Here is a 19389-nt window from a genome sequence, read left to right as displayed (position 1 = left end):
TACCGTAAATATATAAAAACGTAATTTTTGATTAGTAATACACCTATAGATCGCAGATTTTCAAATAGTTGTATCTTGGCCAAATATTGTTGTATCGTAACAAACCATACATCAATGGAAAGCTTATTTATTCCATTTATTCAGTTTTTAGAAGATATATAAATTTCAATTTAAAAAAATCAGCCCTTTTGACTGATTTTGTGGTCCAGCGTCACATATGAGGTGTTTTTTTGAGGCTATAGTGCATTAAAGAATGATCATATGACTTTTATGTACCTGCAAATGCAAAAAGGCAGCTTCCATTGCAGTTTTGTGAAATATTCCTATTTCAAATTGCCTGAAAAACAACCTCATGGGAGTGTACAAACATTTATGCGATATATAGGAGTTATTTCATTTCTCAAATTTATTTTCAATTCGCAATTTCAATTTTCGCAATTTGAAGGGTAATGGAAACTTCGATTTGTCTTCGTTTGGAAATATTTTCACATGTGGACGAGATAACATACAAAGAAACTGGAAATACTGTATCTGTGATAGAAGTTACCAAATGTTAACATATTGTTACACTCGGGAGTCACGCTCTGTACTGGAAAAACATTTGGAAACAGTCATTATTTTTATATTTTTGTTTGGTGACACTAGTGGTGCAGAAATGACAGACTTTACCTTTAAGTTTAAGCAAAAGAATGTATACTGCCTGTGTGTGTGTGTGTGTGAGCAAAAGAGAGAGAGACCGAAAGATAACAGTAATGATATGGCTCCGCTCCAGCCTGTGAAGGCCATTAAAGTGTGATTCATGTGGCCATGTCCTTTAATGACATCTCCAGTTAGTCATCAATAAAGTAAGACAGATGTAGGATGAAGATGGAGCATTTTGATGGGTGGAGGGTTGGGGTTACAGTGACCTCTGTCCTCTGTTGCAGCACCACGCTGATTCACGACACACTGCACGCATGCAGACGTACACACACAATGATGTTTTTTTACTTGTCAGAATGTGCGGTTTGTGCGCACCGCCTCTCAAAAGCGTCTAGGGAATGTGCTGACTGTATCTAACCTGGCTTGCACTTCATGAGTAATGGTGGACTAAGTGTTAAGGTGCTTGTACTCCGTTAAATGTCCCAAGTGCCATGCCTCAAAATGTCAGAGTATTAGATCGGTGACCTTGGTAGTATATTACGAGCTTTCAGAAAGTTTTATACTTCAAAAGATAAAATATTGACTATCCAAACATCTACTTAAACAGACAGATCATTTAAACTCATTTTGACAGTGCTATCTATCATTGTTCATCTACAAATGTGAGTTTTACAGCCCCTCTAGACAGATGCCACGTTGTTATGAATGCTTTTTTGTTGTCGCTGTTAATGGGTGACGTTCCGTAACAAATGTAAAGAGCTTTTCTTCATGTTTTCACAGGCTATCCGGAATGAATGTCCCATCTCCTATTGTTAGCAACAAGAACTGGCTGAGGTTACACTTTGTTACTGACAGCAACCATCGATACAAAGGCTTCAGCGCCCATTATCAAGGTAAACTGCTCGCTTTGTCATTGCAAATGCATGGTTTTCATGGCTAGCATTGCTCTTGTGAACACTGTAGCGAAAGTCTATTCGATTGTCCTCTCTGGATAATTAATTACGTGATTAATTATCTTTAATTTGAGTATTTTTGATGCACAAAAAAAAAGAGTATTGGAGTTTTAAGTTAAACACATTTTGATATCAATTATCATTTTGTTCCAGATGTCTAATTAATGCAAGCATGAGAAAGATAATTCAAAATTGTGTTGATTGTCATTGACTTCAGCTCACATGGCTCTTTTTGCAATAACTTTCAACATTCAGAGTCAGAAAAGTGTTTTTGTTGCCAATGCTTGAATGCCTCTTTCCTTTTTCGGTTGATTTGTTTTGTTTTGTGCCGTTTCTCCAAACTAACTCATATTTCAACAACAAATCATGTTTTGTCATTTTTGGAAGTAGCTATCTTTTTGCTTCTTTCATAAAAAGGGAAGCTCAAATGTAATAAAATGGTGGGGGTTGAAAGAACAGAACGTCGAAAAGCAAGCCGCTTTTAAGTTTTATGCTTTGACAGGTCATCCATAGCCATAATTTTCTCATGTGCTTGGCTGCGTACTGTGTTTGTGAACTACTTACACACATTTACCATAAACCCGATTCCTATACAACCGTTCACTGGAAGCTGTTCTATAGAAGTCTGGAGTGAAATATGAAATTGTTTGCCAACCCTTACATATCTGTGTTGTTATCTTACTGAAGTGTTGCGTAATGTTGTTTTATATGGAAATTCATATACGTCTTTACTGGGTCTTTTGGATTCTCTTCTGAGCCTGTAGTAAAAACAAACCTCATTTGCATGGATATATGATTTTTGTATGAAAGCTAGTTTGTGCCACGGGGAAAAAAAAGTAATTGCAAATTATTTTTTACAATTCTAAGAAAAAAAAAGTATTTTATCTTGCAGTTGCAATATATAAACTCACCATTCTAAGAAGAAAAGTCAGAATTATAAGATATAAAGTTGCAATTACTGTTCATTTTTTTTAAATTCTGTGGCAGAAACAAAGAAAGAAAAAAAAGAATTGCGAGATTTAAACTCAGAGTTCTGAGGACAAAATGTATAAATTGTAAGATGTAAACTAGGAATAACGAGGAAAAGTCAGAATTCTGAGTTTATATCTTGCAATTGTGAATTCAGAGTTTACATCTTCAACTTTCGCAATTACCACATTTACCTTTTTATCCCTTGCTGGAAATGTACTTCCCCAGGAAGGCTTTGTGTAGAGATTTAGAGATTTTTGTCAGGTCAATCTGCCTCTATGTCCAATCCTCTAAATAGACATGCAGTCATCTTGGATAATTGAAAATGTGAGCAGACATTTGGCTATAGGATTGGATTTGTTTGATTTGTGTAAGATCCAGGAGTGCTGATTAGAAGCTCGCTGCATTGAATTGAGCTGGCGTGAGTTTTGACTGTGAAATAGCAGGTACTCACTGCTTCGCCGGGACAAGTGATCGGGTTCAAAAAGCAACATCTGCACTGCGCTTCAGGACACAGCCCAGCAAAATCCAATTTAGCCCCCTGATTCATCTGAAAGAGATGCCATCAGAATGGAAGCCCATTCCATTTCGGCCCGCTCCACTCTTATTCACATTAACCAGCTGTTGCTGGTTCAAGATGCCAGTTGATGGAAACGCTCATCTGCAGAAAATAAAGCTGTTATTGGCAGGGCTTGTTTGGCTTCAATATACACAGACTGCCCGGGTCTCCATCTGAGAAACTGAGAGTCCAGGAGCAAGAGTATGAGGTAGACATGTTCTTCTTCTGATTATTAATTCTGAACCAGTAATATGACAAAAAAAGTGTTTTACAAAAATTGTGATGTGTTTCTTAATCTCACACAAAACTATACAAAAATATAGCTTTTCTTCATATAACATCCATCCATTTAGCACGTTTTAATCTATTTAACTGATTAAATGTAAAAAAGACAATAGTGCATATAGTATTGAGAAAAAAGTAGAATTGTACAGTAAAAATAAGTGCAAAATAATTATATTTATTTATAGTTTCATCCTATTTATGTTATTTTTGTTTTATTAGTTAGTCACGTGCTCTGTAAATCTTTTCCATTTTTGAACATTGGAATGGATTCCTTTAATGAAGCTTGGTAGTGACAGTGAGTGTGAAGTTTTTGAAAGTGACCTTGTGCCGCATTGTGATTGTTCCACCGGGCATTGTTGATTCACTGACCGCAGGGAACGATGGGGAATGTGAATTCTTTATGCTGGAATCAGATCATTGAGAATTTGATGCTGGCGGCAACAGGCAGAGAGTGGAAAGTGTATGACATGGCTCTTCTTTGGCTGATTGAAGTCCAGGCGTGCTGCTGTTTTCTGGATCGCCTGTAAAGGTTTGGTGGTGGTAGCTGGAAGGCCTGCTAGTAAAGCTGGCTAGTGAAGGTCTCACATTCATAAAATCTAATCAAATTCTCAATATGGCACTGCAGCTCTGACCAGAAGCTGAACTGATGAAATTATTATATTTGAAATAATGAGTCAGAGTACAGTAACTTGGCAAAATGGAGTGTGTGGGAGGTCTATAGTATCTTCAAAAATTAATCACTAACAGAAATGTTATAAAAAATGTAGAAGCCCAGATACATTGGACCAAAAAAAAAAAAAAAAAAAAAAAACACACACACGATAGATAGGAATTACGATTTTGAATAGAAATATTACCGAACATTTGAATTAGACGCTGACAGTACGCCAATGATAACAGTAAAGAGAAAAGAACGATCCAACCGCAGAACGATCAGCGCACATGAATAACTCACGTTTCTCATTGCTCACGTTTGATGCGCTCATAATGATATGTGCCATTCACACAGAATGCGCTTTCGTGTTAACAAACAGGCAACTGGGGCAATGGAATAGGAAAAACATGTAAGAAGATCTTCTTTAAATTTGAATGCCGTGTTATGCCGTTTCATGCATGAGATGCTTCAAGAGATGCAAGCGTAGCAGTCAAACGCATCCATTTTTACATAAAATAAATAAAAGCAGCACAATCTAATAAAATAACTACTACTGTATGTCTGATATTTAATGTTTGTATCATGATGACAGGCTGAAAGCTGCTGTTCATTGTTTTTACAGAACATTTATAGTTGTTAATAGTCTACTGGTGTTATACCTTCAGTCATTTTGAATTTAAATTACCTTGACTTTTGAGATTTTTTTAAAGCATTTTCCTCATTATTTCGGAACATATAATATGTATAAGACAAGTTTGTACAAGATGTAGTTGATGCATCTTTTCTGCACAGATATTTAACAAGTGATTTGTGAACATTTACATCATGTTGACAACTTCATGTGTGGTGTAATTAGAAAGGATTTTTTTAACTAGAGGGTTATTAGAACAAGTTACTTGAATCATATTGTAGTTACATTTTCAAGTTAATTAGTTAAAAATCATAAAGAATCGTGAATCGGTCAAACGTTCTGGAAAAAATCAAGATTTACATTTTTTGTTATATCGTCCAGCCCTACCTGTCAGGCCTTCATCTTCGGGAAAAAAAAATTAAGATATTTTTGATGAAATCCAAGAGCTTTTTGACCCTACATGTACAGCAACGCAATTGACACGTTCAAAACCCAGAAAGGTAGTGAAGACATTGTTAAAATAGTCCATGTGACATCAGTGGTTCAACTGTAATTTTATGAAGCTACAAGAATACTTTTTGTGTGCAAAGAAAACTAAAATAATGACAATTATTCTCTGAAGATGAACAAAGGTCTTGGTTTGGAATGACAAGTAATTAATGACAGAAATGAAATTTTCATTTCTTTAAGGCCAATTTACACATTCCCCCTGACAAACACCGACCAAAGCAGTGTTAATTTCGTCAACGAAGATGGCAATGAAAAATATTCGTTAACAAGCATTTTTTCTGTGACTAAGACAAGACGTTGACGAGCTAAAAGTAATATCTGATCATAAAAACTATGACAAAATATATGCCATGTCTTCGTTGACAAGACAAAACAGGACTAGAATGTTATTTGAGGACTATGGGACATTCAAAATACATCCTATAGGCTAAGTTAACTGTCTTGTCTTTCAAAATGTGTGTCCCTGTCATTGGATCATATGGGGTGTTTGCATATCTAGTCTCAGTATGACAGCCGCAGTGCTGAACTAGCGATCTGAAACAATGGCCTCAACACCCGAAGGGTTAGAGATAGGGTGACCAGACGTATCGTTTTTCCCGGGAGTCACAATTCGTTAACTTCTTTAGTGAAGGCGGGATAGGCGGAATCGCGCACACTCGCACGCGCGCGATCAATTCAGTGCTCAAATACACACACAGTATCGTCTATCGTGTTGAGTATCTCACGTAAATACAGTCAGTTATGGCTTAAGTGAACGTAAACAGGTGGGTGAAGACTGAATGTGTATCAGTATTACATGCATGCCTTTCGTCCTAAAGGGACAGCATTCCTAATTAAATACATAGCCTATCTGTGTCATGGGAACTGCAGTTTGACTAAAAGTAATGACTAAAAGATGACAAAAATGCAATACTAAAACTATGAAAGACTCAAATGACTAAAATATGACTAAGACTATTAAGCATTTTCGTCTCGAGATAAAGACTAAGACTGTCAAAATTAACACTGGACCAAAGCGCAACAGACACATCCATCAGTTTTTGTCGGATCAGTGTATTACCCTGTCTACCTCTGTTGGCATTGTTTGCACTTGTTTTTGCTGAATATGCATCTTACCATTTGTCATGTCTGAAATGTCTGAGAACGTAGTGGTCGGTGTCTCTCAGCGCAATGTGAATTAGCCTTTAAGAAAATGGTTATAATGCAAAGTGCATTGTCACCTAGGTTTTTTTTTTTTTTTCTTCAGTACCTGCTGCTGGTACTCAGGGAGCCACAGCTTGTTTCTGTGTGCATTAAGAATGTGAGTGCATCTTGCACAAATGAAATGCCTTGTGTTAAGAGTGAGACATCATTCAGCCCCCCAAAGCAACTAAATAAACACAGTGGTTTGCATGTACAGATGGTAATGGTGTCAAATTCGCAAAGCAAACTTCTCCTTCAAGCTGAAGTCATTTAGAGGTGAGCATGGTAATGAAGAATAATCCAAGATAAGTCATGTAAACTAGGGCAGAGATGTTGGCAAAGGGCCAAGAGAGCCAGCTTTCATAACGCCAATAAGAATTGCAAATGTGCAAATGGAGTTCTTCTACCAAACTTGGTCTTGCAGCTTTTGATGACACAGCAAGCACTTTGCAACACTTCTTGCTTACTTCTCAGAGTAGGTCAGTTAGAAATAGAACTTGAAATATCTGTATGTGGCCACAGGTCCTCTGTCATGCCTTCCCTGGAGTGGAAGCCACATCTAATAAAGTCCTCCTTTGATGGTCACTCCTGCCACCGTCCATTTAAACTGGATGCAAGATTGTGGAAGCATGGTCGTACTGGATTCACAGTTTGCCTGAGGGAGTAATTATTTGGCTGGACTCTGCAAGGTCTATGTCAAACACAATTCCTTAGGAATTTCCTTAACTTAATGCCATTAGTGCCACAGAAACAGCAGTCTACAATGAAGACAATACTCTACACTATTGCCTGCTGTGCATAAGTTGGCCACTTTAAATGTCCTTCTAAATGTCAAACAAGTGGAACATTACGTTGTGATCTTTTGAGCAATGTAGCATTTGAACTGGAGAAGTGTAAATGTGAAATAAATCTAATATGCAGATCAAAGTTGTTGACATTGCTTATCAGCATAACAACATAATAAAATAAAGAATATCACTTTGTTAGTGTTTCATAAAGTGTAGTGTTGTCTCAGCAAGTCTTGAAAGAATAGCACTAAGTATGAAAAAACAGATTTCATAGTCAAACTCTGGCTTCAGTGTCTTTTGGATCTGTGCCTGGGCATTAAGCTCTAGGCAAAAACAAGTTGACAAAGTAGAATGTAGTACCATTGTCTCAATTTTTAGGCAGCAGAATCCCAGAACCTCTTACTGAATATTTTAGTGCTAAACTGCCCATCACCATCTGTACAAGGCAAGCAAGACAGCACTGAGTTGATATTCCTTGTGGATATGGTTTTCTAGACGACACTGGAAAAATCATGTTTGCTTTTATTAAAAAAAAATACAAATAAAAATAATAAAATAAAATAAACTTTAATTGATAAGTTAAAAACTTTAAATAATATATAATAAACTTAATTTGCATGGCTTAATGTGGAGACACCATTCAAAATTAGTTTTATAGGTAGTTAAATTCAGTTTAGTTATATTTCAGTTTTAGGTTTGCTATCTATTTATCTATTTTTGGCAAACATTATACTTTTTGAGAAACTTAGGATTTGGAAGAAAATCTTCCATTGACTTTTGTTCATAGAAACAATTTTGCTTGACGTTGTGAGTTAGTATTTCTTATTATATTATTTTAATTCATTGTCATAATTCTAAACACGCATGTTGTTGTGCAAAATTGTTTTACTGTTTAATTCATTTTTTTATTCTTTTATTCGTTCACCTACAACTAAACTCAATGAATAATAAGTCTTGAAGATTCACAGGCCATATTTTATACCTGCATTGAAAAATACAGTGGATAAAACCAGTGCAAACAGTCCATGCAAATAAACATATTTTAACACAACATCAGTATTTTTAGAGCAGAATTTCCCTTTCACTTCTACTCTAAAAATGGATGAGCTGTTTCTAAGTGGGAAAAAAAATGTCATAAAATCAATCTTTTTTTTTTATCTAGTTATTTTGGATACAGGAACATTACAGTCTAATTGATAAACAAGCTAAATAAGCATGAAGAGGTTCTCAAAACAGAATCATTTCTAAGAACAGCAGGAAATCAGATGATATGAATGATTTCAAATAGAGAGACAGAGAACGTGCTTTGACTATAGAGTGGTTAATAATTTATATTTATACCATAATAATATAATGTGCACCAAGTCATGGTTCATCTCTTACATATGTGATTCTCTGGACAGAGCAATGCTTGATATGACTATCCTAGCCAAAATGTTATTATCAGAAGCATAAGCTACTATTTTCTTTACTGGTCGGCAGTGGTTATTAATGTTTACTCATATATAAGCAACCTAAGGGCATACAGAAGGTTTTTTTCATTGTTGTATAGATTATTCACAGAAGCAGAAATAACAGCCAAAGTTACCCTTGAGCAGCAGTGGCTCATCAAACTGCTCGATTTAACAACATAAGCAGTGTTTATCTCACCTCATAGGTCATTTACAGTTTTCCACTCACTTACTTGAATGACTTTAATAACTGAAAAAAAAGAACTGAAATATACATTGAGTTTTGTTCTTGCAGGGGTCAGTAAGACCGTTCTGAGGCCACAGCTGATATTAGACACCCTCAGCCTAGAAGAAATTCTCCATTAAAGAAAATGCCATCCACTATTCATTGATAATGCACAGATTTGATAAGCGTCTGAGTCCTTAGGGGTGTAAAAGTCTTTAAAGGGTAAACATCCCCAGGAGAGAAATATATCCATAACTCTAATGGCTCTCAGTGTTGCCATTACTTCTTGACAAGAGTATCGCACTTGGTCTCAGCAGAGGAGATTTATCCAAGAGTTATGTTAGAATTCACTCAGGAAGGCTTTCAGATAGCTGGAAAGTGGCAATATTCCACTAGCATTATTATACTTCATCATTAATCCTAATGGTTTTATTAGAGACAGTTGTTTAATGAAAAGCACAATCAAGCAATCAACGAGCTATAATTTGCATTTACCCATACGAATACTAATCAGATGCAAAACCCGTGTGGCCCTGTTGCTGGTGTAGCCATAACTGAGGTGTTATGTAATGATGCCCTCACTTGCTTGACAGTAAGAAGGTGAAGGTCAGTTTTATGGCAGGGAAATATGATAGTATCACTATTTCCTTTCTGATAACAAATGGTGCGCAGGATCCACGCTTGACTTTGGCCCAGCTAATAATCTGACATCCAGGGCGGAAAACAATTACTGTAATCTATCCTTGACTAGATGGACATGGGGATAGGTTGCCAAGGGACTCAGCAGAGAGATAAGGTGGCAATGCAAGGACATGTCTGAGATCACATCAAAGATACCTGGAAGAGCCAATGTACATATAAAATGAAAGGCACAGCGGATTGAATACACTTTTTATGCTGTTGCTTGTTAATTATGTGCAAGAACCCTGTTGGAATTGCTCAGTTCTTCTTCTTCTACTCCAAAATGCATTTTTGAGGGCCTACACATGCACAAAAACTCATGAAACTTTGCACACATGCCAAAAGTGGTGAAAATTTACATCTAATATGGGTTTCAGAAGTGGGTGTGGCAAAATGGCTCGATAGCACCACCTATAAAAATTCAGTGAAGTACCCCTCGAGCTATTCAAGTACATGTACGAAATTCGGTAGACACATTACATACCAATACCTACAAAAAGTCCCTCGGTACGAAGTCTGAAACCAAACAGGAAGTCTGTTATTTTTAATTTTCTCTGCAAGTTGTATGCTGTTTTTGCCATGTGCAGCCAATGTATGTTAATGAGCTCGTCCTACAGATTTAAACAGATCAACACCAAATTTGGTCAGTGTTATCTAAAGCTCTTTGTGATGTTAAATTGTGAAGATGTTGAATTTTCGTTGAAGGGCGTGTCCGTGGCGCCCTGACAAACTTCAATGTTTCACCATGAAACAGGAAGTTGTTATAATTCAGCATAAAATGTCCGATTTGCACTAAAATGTACATATTTGATAAGAGTCCTGACCTGAACACATGCCCATTGCCATATTCAGTTTTAGGCCCTGTTTACACTAGTGTGTTTTCGTTTTAAAACATTGTTTTAAAATGAAAACGATCCTCATCTACACTGGCGTTTTTCACTGCGTTTCAGAAACTATCTCCACCCACACTACACAACCAAAAACGCATGTCACCTGACCATTCATGCAGGTACAACCATAGATATGTATAGGTAGATGCCCTATTATTTAGATGGTGGACGAGTAAGGTGCTTATAGCCGTGGAATGGGGCATATACACACCTATACATATCTATGGGCATAATGTTATTGTTTACACGGTCGCCAATGATACGCAGAGCGAATGTGGGCAGCCACACCATCACTTTCAAAAGTCTCCGTTTTGATCCGTTTACACTGAAATGCAACCCCGGAGTTTTCAAATTAAACAGGGTCTGCAGCGTTTTCAAACGTCTCTGTTTTTGAGGGTCAAAAACAACAGGCGGTGTAAACAACAGACTTAACCATAGCAAAAGTTATGTGTTTTAAAACTAAAACGCACTAGTGTAAACGCAGCCATAGTCATAACGCCACCTGTTGGCAACAGGAAGTGATATGTTTTACGTTGTAACAAACTCCTCTACGATGTTAAATTGCGAAGATCTTGAGTTTTTGTTAAAGGGCGTGTCCGTTCGCCATGGAAAAAATAGCTGTTGTAACTCAGCCCTACAATGTCCGATCTCCCCTAAACTTCACACGTCTAAATACTAGTATTCCGTTATAATCATAGCGCCACCTGTTGGTGACAGGATATGTCGTGTTTTACACTAACTCAAACATACCATGTTCAATCTGCACCTGCAAACTTCAAATGTTTGATAGAAGTCCTGGCCTGAAAACATCTGCATGCCAATATCCAGTTATAGTCATAGCGACACAAGCTGGCAGCAGGAAGTTTGGAACATATAAATGACTTTGACATATTTCTCCTATATTTACCACTTAAAAATGCTTTAAAATGCTTTAAAATGCTTACCGTTCGCTGTTTTCCTAAAACCACCGGGTGCGAGGGCCCTTTTAACGCTGCTTGCAGCTTTAATTGTGTTTTGAAATCTTCGTTTAACTTTAATGGAACAACCAGGTGAAGGTGCGAATCTGGAGCAACCGTGACCGAAAGTACATCAACAAGAAAAACAAATGTTTGTGATAGCAAACCCTTTCGAACCCATCACAAGTAGTCAGGTTTAAGTTGATGAGTTCCTTGCAATGGGGATTTGAAGATTTGATTTGTACCCATCACATCCTGTGCAGCTCAGTGGAGCAGTCATTTCCAAGAAACCATGAATATGTTGACCTTGGTTAGCTGCTGACAGCTGCTCGATTTTTAAATTAATTAGTGTTTGAAAAGCGCTCTTAGCCCGAATAGGTGTTGAAATGCCTTTGTCACACATGTGGAGGCTCAGGAAAATGTTAAATGACTAATTATAGATGTAAAATGTCAGTTCGGTGCCATAAAGAATTTGAAGAAAGTTTGGTTTGACAGGTAATAGACAGTAATTGTGGAAAGCTTGGTTTTTATTGCCTGTATAGATGCATATTTGGGGTAGAATGAATGTGGAATAGCTTATTTGCATTAGAATATACACTGTATTTAGCATACACATGTGCGTTTGCCAGTACAGATTGCTGATGTTGCATCCAGGCTGTTGGTTGGGAATTGTAATGAATGAGTTTGTGTTTTAATGTGTTGTCTGGTGTGTTCATAGTCTGATCTTGGTTTTATTGATGGCGTACGTTTTTCGCCATTTGCAGTACTCAAAAAGCGATAAGCAAATTACTTTAGATGTCTGAGGTGATTGAAAGACATGCTGAAACATCATTTAGGTTAATAACCGGTGAAAAATGGCTTTCGTTTTCACAACCAAAATGTGTCGGCATCACCATTATTCTGGTGTGTGGCCATTTCTGCCAAAATTTCTAATTAATCTAGTGTGTTACAAGTTTACATCAGTGTTTCTACTCAGGTTTATAATGATAGAACATCCCGGAACTGTTAATGGGATGATCTGCCACTGCTTAAAAGAGTTGTGATTATGATTGAAGTATAAGGTTAGATTTGTTTTCTCATGGTAGAAAAACGGAAGTATCATGGCAATTAGCATTATGTGTAATTTCAGTGTGTTTTAATGTACCTTTAAAAGCGGTTTAATGTCATGTCATTGACTAAGGTCAGCAGTCCTTTCCTCAGTTTTAATGCGTTGTCACTTGCAGAGCATCTCATTTGCAGGCCTCGTGTCAAATGATTTATTCAGCATAAACCTTTTAAGTAGAAACAGGTGCCAGAGCAAATTTCCATCTACAGAATAATTTACTAAACCTTTGGATCTGGGTGTGTCTGTGTCAATAGCATATTCAAATTAATGCTAACTAGGATCATGTAGAAGGCTCTCCGAAATCAGTTTTCATTGGTTTTTATTTATTTATGGTGATAGGCTGATCCAGTGGGTGGTTAATGGATGTTCAGTAATGAAAGTGAGGTTCCATTAGTAGTTGATAAAATGATTCCATTTTCACCTGGATACTGTAGGTGTTATAATCACATATCGTTCAAAAACGGCTTCATGCAGATATAGATGCATTTATATATATATGAATCATATATATGACCCTGGACCACAAAACCAGTCCTAAGTCGCACAGGTATATTTGTAGCAATAGCCAAAAATACATTGTATGGGTCAAAATGATCGTCAAAATTATTGAATTTTTTTATGCAATGCCATGCCATGAAGATATTTTGTAAACCTCCCACCATAAATATAGCAATATGCATTGCTAAATGCATTGCATTGCATTTAGACAACTTTAAAGACGATTTTCTCAATATCTTTTTTTTTGCACCCTCATATTCCAGATTTTTAAATAGTTGTATCTCAGTCAAATATTGTCCTATCCCAAAAGACAATACATCAATGGAAAGCGTATTTATTCTATTTTTTTTTTTATGTATAAACCTCAATTTTAAAAATTTTATCCTTACCACAGGTTTTGTGGTCCAGGGTCATAAAATTATTATATATTTTTTTCACAATAAGGATTGAGGAAAAAGGATTGAGTCAGTTATAATCTGTATCTAGCAACACTATTCTTCAAATAGTGATACATCTCAGGAAGAACAATAAATTTGTCATTTTAAATCCATGAGACGTTAATGGAACACAATCAGCTGTATAATAACTAGCTGTAGTGTAGTTTTGTTTTAGAGTAGGTATTAAAACATGGTTTTGATGTACTGCTTCTGATTTTTTACACATACGGTAAGACTTGATATACCCTGATACAGTAGGTAAGTAATGTATGTATTTATTTATTGGTTTGTTAATATTGTTTTGAAGAATTTGATTGATATTGGACTTAGATGATTTATCGTGTGTTTAGAATTTTGTTAAAATCACAGCTTTTAGCTTTTCTAGCTGTGAAAGTCTTTTTTGTGAATCATGTGGACCTATAAAAGTGTTTTGAAGAATAAAGTTATAAATGTTGGAACAGTGTTTGGTAAAAGATTATGTAAGGGTGGGCAAACATCTTATTTCATTCATAATCATAGGCTGCCTAAACTGTCAAATTTAGGCCACTCTGTAACAAAAATTGTTTTATTCCTCTGAAAGACGAATGTATTTGAAGTAGGAAGTAGAGCCATTGTTGAATGTGCATTTGCATGGCTCTGTACAGTAATACTACATCCAAAATTTACACAGAGTTTAGAGCCCCAACATGTTCTCTTTTCCTGTGTCATCCATTTCAGTTGAAGAGACAAACATTTACAGCTCTATTATGCACAAAACATAAGTTGTTTTCTATGAAAATGTATAAATCCCATTGCCAATAATATCACAGATGTGGTTTTAAAATGTAAGGCTGTTGTTTGCTTATAGCGTCATGTGTTCAAATGATTACGTATTAAACTGACAGAAGACTTATTAGTTAAATTACACTAATTTCATACATTTGTTCATATAACACAATTTATGGAATCTCAAATTTTCTTCCTGGCTGTTACTGAGTTCTAGTCCCTGTCACTCCATCTGATGGCAAAGCCGGGTCTAATGTGATGACCAGGAATTGTTTGCGTTGCTTTGCACTCATTATGCATTTCTTAGTTAGCTGGTTTAATGACAAGCACCATTTACAAAGGGAAAAAGATGCATTAATACAATCAAAGTTTTTTCCACAATGTTATGTTCAAATATTCAGAGTGGACTAGTTATTATTATCTTCATCATCATCATCATCATTATTATTATTATTATGAGCTTTTGCATTCCCAACAAGACTTCTGTTTGACCTTTGACATGCTGGGCTACATGCTTGTCTGGATTAGCCCTAAGGACCGTGCCATTTGTCTGCATGCATGTCAAACAGCCACTTTTCCCCCCGTAGGAATACCTTGGCAGACGTTTGTGGCCCAAAATACTTCACAGAGGCATTAGACAAAGTCTGCTTCACATCGAATGGTGTAGACATGCAGCGCAAGCTGAAATCTTCCCCTTGTCAAGGTTGACAACTGAACAGAAGTCCTGTCCCTCCACTCCTTTATTAATCTTTGTTTTCCTCACTTTTTCATTTGATGCCCTCGCCTTTGATTCAACACATGCCTATATTTTCTGTTCGCAGAGCACTTTGGAAATTGTCGACACTGCTATACTTTTCTGCTCTTCTCTCTCATGCGCTTGATGATGGTTTCTTTTTCAATGCTTACAAGTTTATTTAAAACCTGTTTCACCTGATTTCATGTTTTTTTGTTTAATTTCTTCCCCTTGAACTAGTGAAAAGGTCTGTAGATTTCAAATCTAGAGGAGTAAAATTATTCCCTGGCAAAGACAACAGCAACAAGTTTTCTATCTGTGAGTCTACCCTTTGTTACTATTTTATGGTAAATCTGTGTTACTCGTTCGGAGTCGATTACAGCAAACAGTGACTGTGAGATCATTGCAAGATCATCTTGTGCTGATAAGCGTTTATCGGCCAAATCACAGATGGATTTCTGTTCCCACGAATATCTCACAAGCAGGCATTTCCAGACGATTTAATTTAACCCCCCACTGAGAGTTATTTCCTCAAAAGCATGAATGGCAGTTTACCGTAAAATTGTGATTTGTACACCGTAATGAGGGAGTGACCTTGTGTCTGCGCTCGTTTTATGCGTCATAAATTCCTATCATTTTTATATCAACATCTAGTTTGCCTTAGCTGATCTTCATTTTATTTTCAAAAAGAAAGATTTGCTTCTATGGCCTTTGGTCTAAGAGGTTAGTTTGATGAATGATAGATTAAGCATAGAAAATGTTTAACTCTGCGAGTTATGTAACAGACATGAGACAGTTATGAGCCTAGTTCACTTAAGCATAATTATGTAATTTGATTAACAAGACATGTTTCTTCACTTTAATGTTCTGACATGCACTCACATGTCTCTGAAACATGAAAAATCTTAGTTTTTTTGCAATTGCTGCTTAGTTCATTCAGTATATATTCAATTATTAAAACAGATAAACTAAGATGGAGCCAGCCTTATAGAGTTAAACAGCTCTTCGACAGAGGTTTTAAACATTTTTATGCAAAATGTAATGATAAATATTGTTGTATGGATAAAAATGAATAAAATAAAGGGCAGATATGTTTTCATGTATAAAGACCCATTTTTACTGTAAGCATAATTTTATTTAACGGAGAAGTCCACTTCCAGAACAACAATTTACAGATAATATACTCACCCCCTTGTCATTAACGATGTTCATGTCTTTCTTTCTTCAGTCGTAAAGAAATTATGTTTTTTGAGGAAAACATTTTAGCATTTTTCTCCATATTATGGACTGATATGGTGCCCTGATTTTGAACTTCCAAAATGCAGTTTAAATGCAGCTTCAAATGATCCCAAATGCGGTTGTAAACAATCCCAGCTGAGAAAGAAGAGTTTTATCTAGCGTAACAATCGGTTGTCAACTTTTTTGTTCCGGTTCATGACAGTTAGGGTATTTCGAAAAACTCCCATCTCATGTTCTCCCTCAACTTCAAAATCGTCCTATATCGCTGTTTTACCTTTTTTTGTTAAGGGTGTTTGATCTTCTTTGCATGTTCACTTTGCAATGACTAGGTTGGAACTTATGCAATGATGTAGAATGATTTTTAAATGATTTTTGAAGTTGATGGAGAAAATGAGGTCAGAGTTTTTCGACATACCCTAACTGTCTTGAGCCAGAATACACAGAGTTCAGGCAGAGAAAGGCAAAACGAGTGTTTGAGATTAAAAAGTATATAAATTGTATTATGTTTATGAAAATAACTGATCGTTTTACTAGATAAGACCCTTCTTCCTCGGCTGGGATTGTTTACAACTGCATATGGGATTTAAACTGCATTTTGGAAGTTCAAAATCAGGGAACCATATCAGTCCATTATATGGAGAAAAAAGGCAGAAATGTTTTCCTCAAAAAACATAATTTCTTTACAACTGAAGAAAGAAAGACATGAACATCTTGGATGACAAGGGGGTGAGTACATCATATGTGAATCTTTATTTTGGAAGTGAATGTATAATTTAATTTACATTTTTGAAGCCCTTTGAGGGTCCCTGGACCCCAGTTTTAAACTCCCTTCCTTTTAAACTGTTTATTAAGAACGTCATGTAAAATGGAGAAGGAAAATTTGTTCTGTGGTTAAAACTCTTTTTTTCGCTTAAAGACAGTCCAGGATTGGAAATTTAGCTGTAGATATGCAGCAACAGTCACTTCAGCTTGAGATAAACGACAACAGCATGTCTCCCATTGACCAAATATTTAAAAACCTGCAATGATCTTTAACAACGTCATGTTTGTTTTAATCGTCTCTTTTATATTTTGGTTTGCTTGTGCTCTTCTTATTTTCCTTTGAATGTATTTGTGCTGTCAGAGTGTGCCATGTTTTTTCGATTTAGGTTCATTTTTTTTATTGCTTTATTTGGGGATCGTTATCTGCTGATATTGCTTGCATGACCAATCTCCCTTGCCATTTCCAAACCAGCAGTCTCTCGGTCCGTCAACAACACAACACAGTGAGCAAAGTTTGCACCATGCGGTTCTGATCTAGTACCCATTGTGAAAGTTATCAAGCTAGCTTGCAGTTGTCAAACATGGGAAATATCAACTATTGCTTTATTTTTCTTGTAACTTGCATATTGTTGTGAATAATGCACTGTAAGCAAACCTTCCATAATTTCAGGCCTTTTCCATTCTGTGTGTGAAATTAGCTTTTACTTTTATAGCTATTGAGGGAATTTGAAGCATGTGGCCTTTTAGATATAGTGTGAGGTTAGCGGAAATGTGGTGTAGCACTTTTCAAAGTGCTAAATTTTTCCTAAGACAGCCAAAGAATATGCAAAAACAAGTGCGTAAAATCGCTTTCGGTACAGTTTAGCTTTGAATATATTGCTATGGAATTGTTACACTAAAGATACCCGCACACATACTCTGTATTTATAGCGTATTGTCAAAAACACCTGCAGGTTGAGGGTCTTTTGTTAGACTTTATAGAGCTGGATGTAATGGTTTAAAGTGCTTCTGGCACTGTGTCGTTCATAGATCCCTGTTAAAATGACCTTAGATTGAACTCTGTGCTTCAGTTGTACTGCTTACATGTCAAGTGGAGATGAGAAGCCGAACAGAACAGCTCTAATGCTTTTGGAATATGTTTTAAATATATGCTTCTGAAAAGAGCCCATCTTGTTTCATTGTTAATGCAACTTGCCTTGTTGCATTCAGAATCCAGTGTTAGAAAGCAAATGAGCCTGAAGCATAAAGAATTTTCTGTTAGGAACAAAATGTGTTCATAAATACTGGTGTTCCATGACATCATGCAGTTAATAGAATTAAGATTGAATGTTTACAGTCGACTGAGCAATCATTGACCTTTTATGCTTTCTGTGTAGTTATGTAGCAATATTATAAGTTACTGTGATTATGTAAACGCATAAATGTTCAAATGCAGAATACAAATGTAAAAAAATATCTGTGATATCAAACATGGAGATAGTCTGATCCGCTGTCTAGGGTCCTGTCCTAAAAATTATATTTTTGAATAAACCAACGCAGTATTAAACAACATATTGGTCATTTCAAATGTGCCATTTAATACTGTTTTACTATTAAAATACTATAATACTAATACTATAATATTAATACTGTTTTACATATGTATATGCACTGCCGTTCAAAAGTTTGGGATCAGTAAGATTTTTAATGTTTTTTAAAATCTTTTCTGCTTATTAAGGCTGCGTTTATTTGATTAAAAATACAGAAGAACCTAATATTGTGAAATAATATTGCCATTTAAAGTAGTGCTTTTCTAGTTTAATGTATTTTAAAATAGAATTTATTCCTGTGATGCAAAGCTGAATTTTCAGCATCATTACTTCAGTGTCGAATGATTCTTCAGAAATCATTCTAATTTGCTTATTTATTATTGCTGCCAACTGTGATCCTTTTTTCAGCATTCTTTAAATAAAATGTTAAAAAGAACAGCATTTATTTCAAATAGAAATCTTTTGTAACAATATACACTACCGTTCAAAGTTTGGGGTCAGTATTTTTTTTCTTTCTTTCTTTCTTTCTTTCTTTGAAAGAAATGAATACTTTTATTCAGCAAGAATGTGTTAAATTGCTAAAAGTGACAGTGAAGACTATCAGAAAAGATTTCTTTTTTGAATAAATATAGATTTTTTTTGGCACACAAAAAATATTATTACCTTATCGTAATACCGATAAACAGCTCAGCCTAACTGTATTGTATTTTTATTTAAATTCAGATATCTCGGGTATTAGCCATTCATTTTCATTAATACTCCAAAAATGCAAACCTCCATGGAGGTTTATTTTGAAATATTTCTTTTTATAATTATTTAGTTATTCCTTTACTTATTTAAGGTGTCTAGATGTGCCTAAGGCTGATTTTTATAGTGTTTTAATAATGAATTATGAAGGCCCATGTTGGTTTCACAGTCGAACTAGCTGGTATATTACTTTATT

The 19389-nt window shown here is 35.7% G+C and overlaps 1 protein-coding gene across 1 annotated transcript in view; it reads left to right on the top strand.

Annotated features, from left to right (window-relative positions):
• Window positions 1-19389, top strand: part of csmd3b (CUB and Sushi multiple domains 3b) — a 509580-nt gene that overhangs the window by 249625 nt on the left and 240566 nt on the right. Inside the window, 2 exon segments of the mRNA XM_051137233.1 lie at window positions 1423-1535; window positions 15157-15234. Of these exon segments, the coding sequence (XP_050993190.1) occupies window positions 1423-1535; window positions 15157-15234 (191 nt within the window).

This window comes from Labeo rohita, chromosome 19, assembly GCF_022985175.1.
Source record: "Labeo rohita strain BAU-BD-2019 chromosome 19, IGBB_LRoh.1.0, whole genome shotgun sequence".
In the NCBI taxonomy this organism is placed as follows: Eukaryota; Metazoa; Chordata; class Actinopteri; order Cypriniformes; family Cyprinidae; genus Labeo; species Labeo rohita.
Note: the sequence above shows the minus strand (reverse complement) of the source record. Positions and strands in the feature narration are given on the sequence as shown.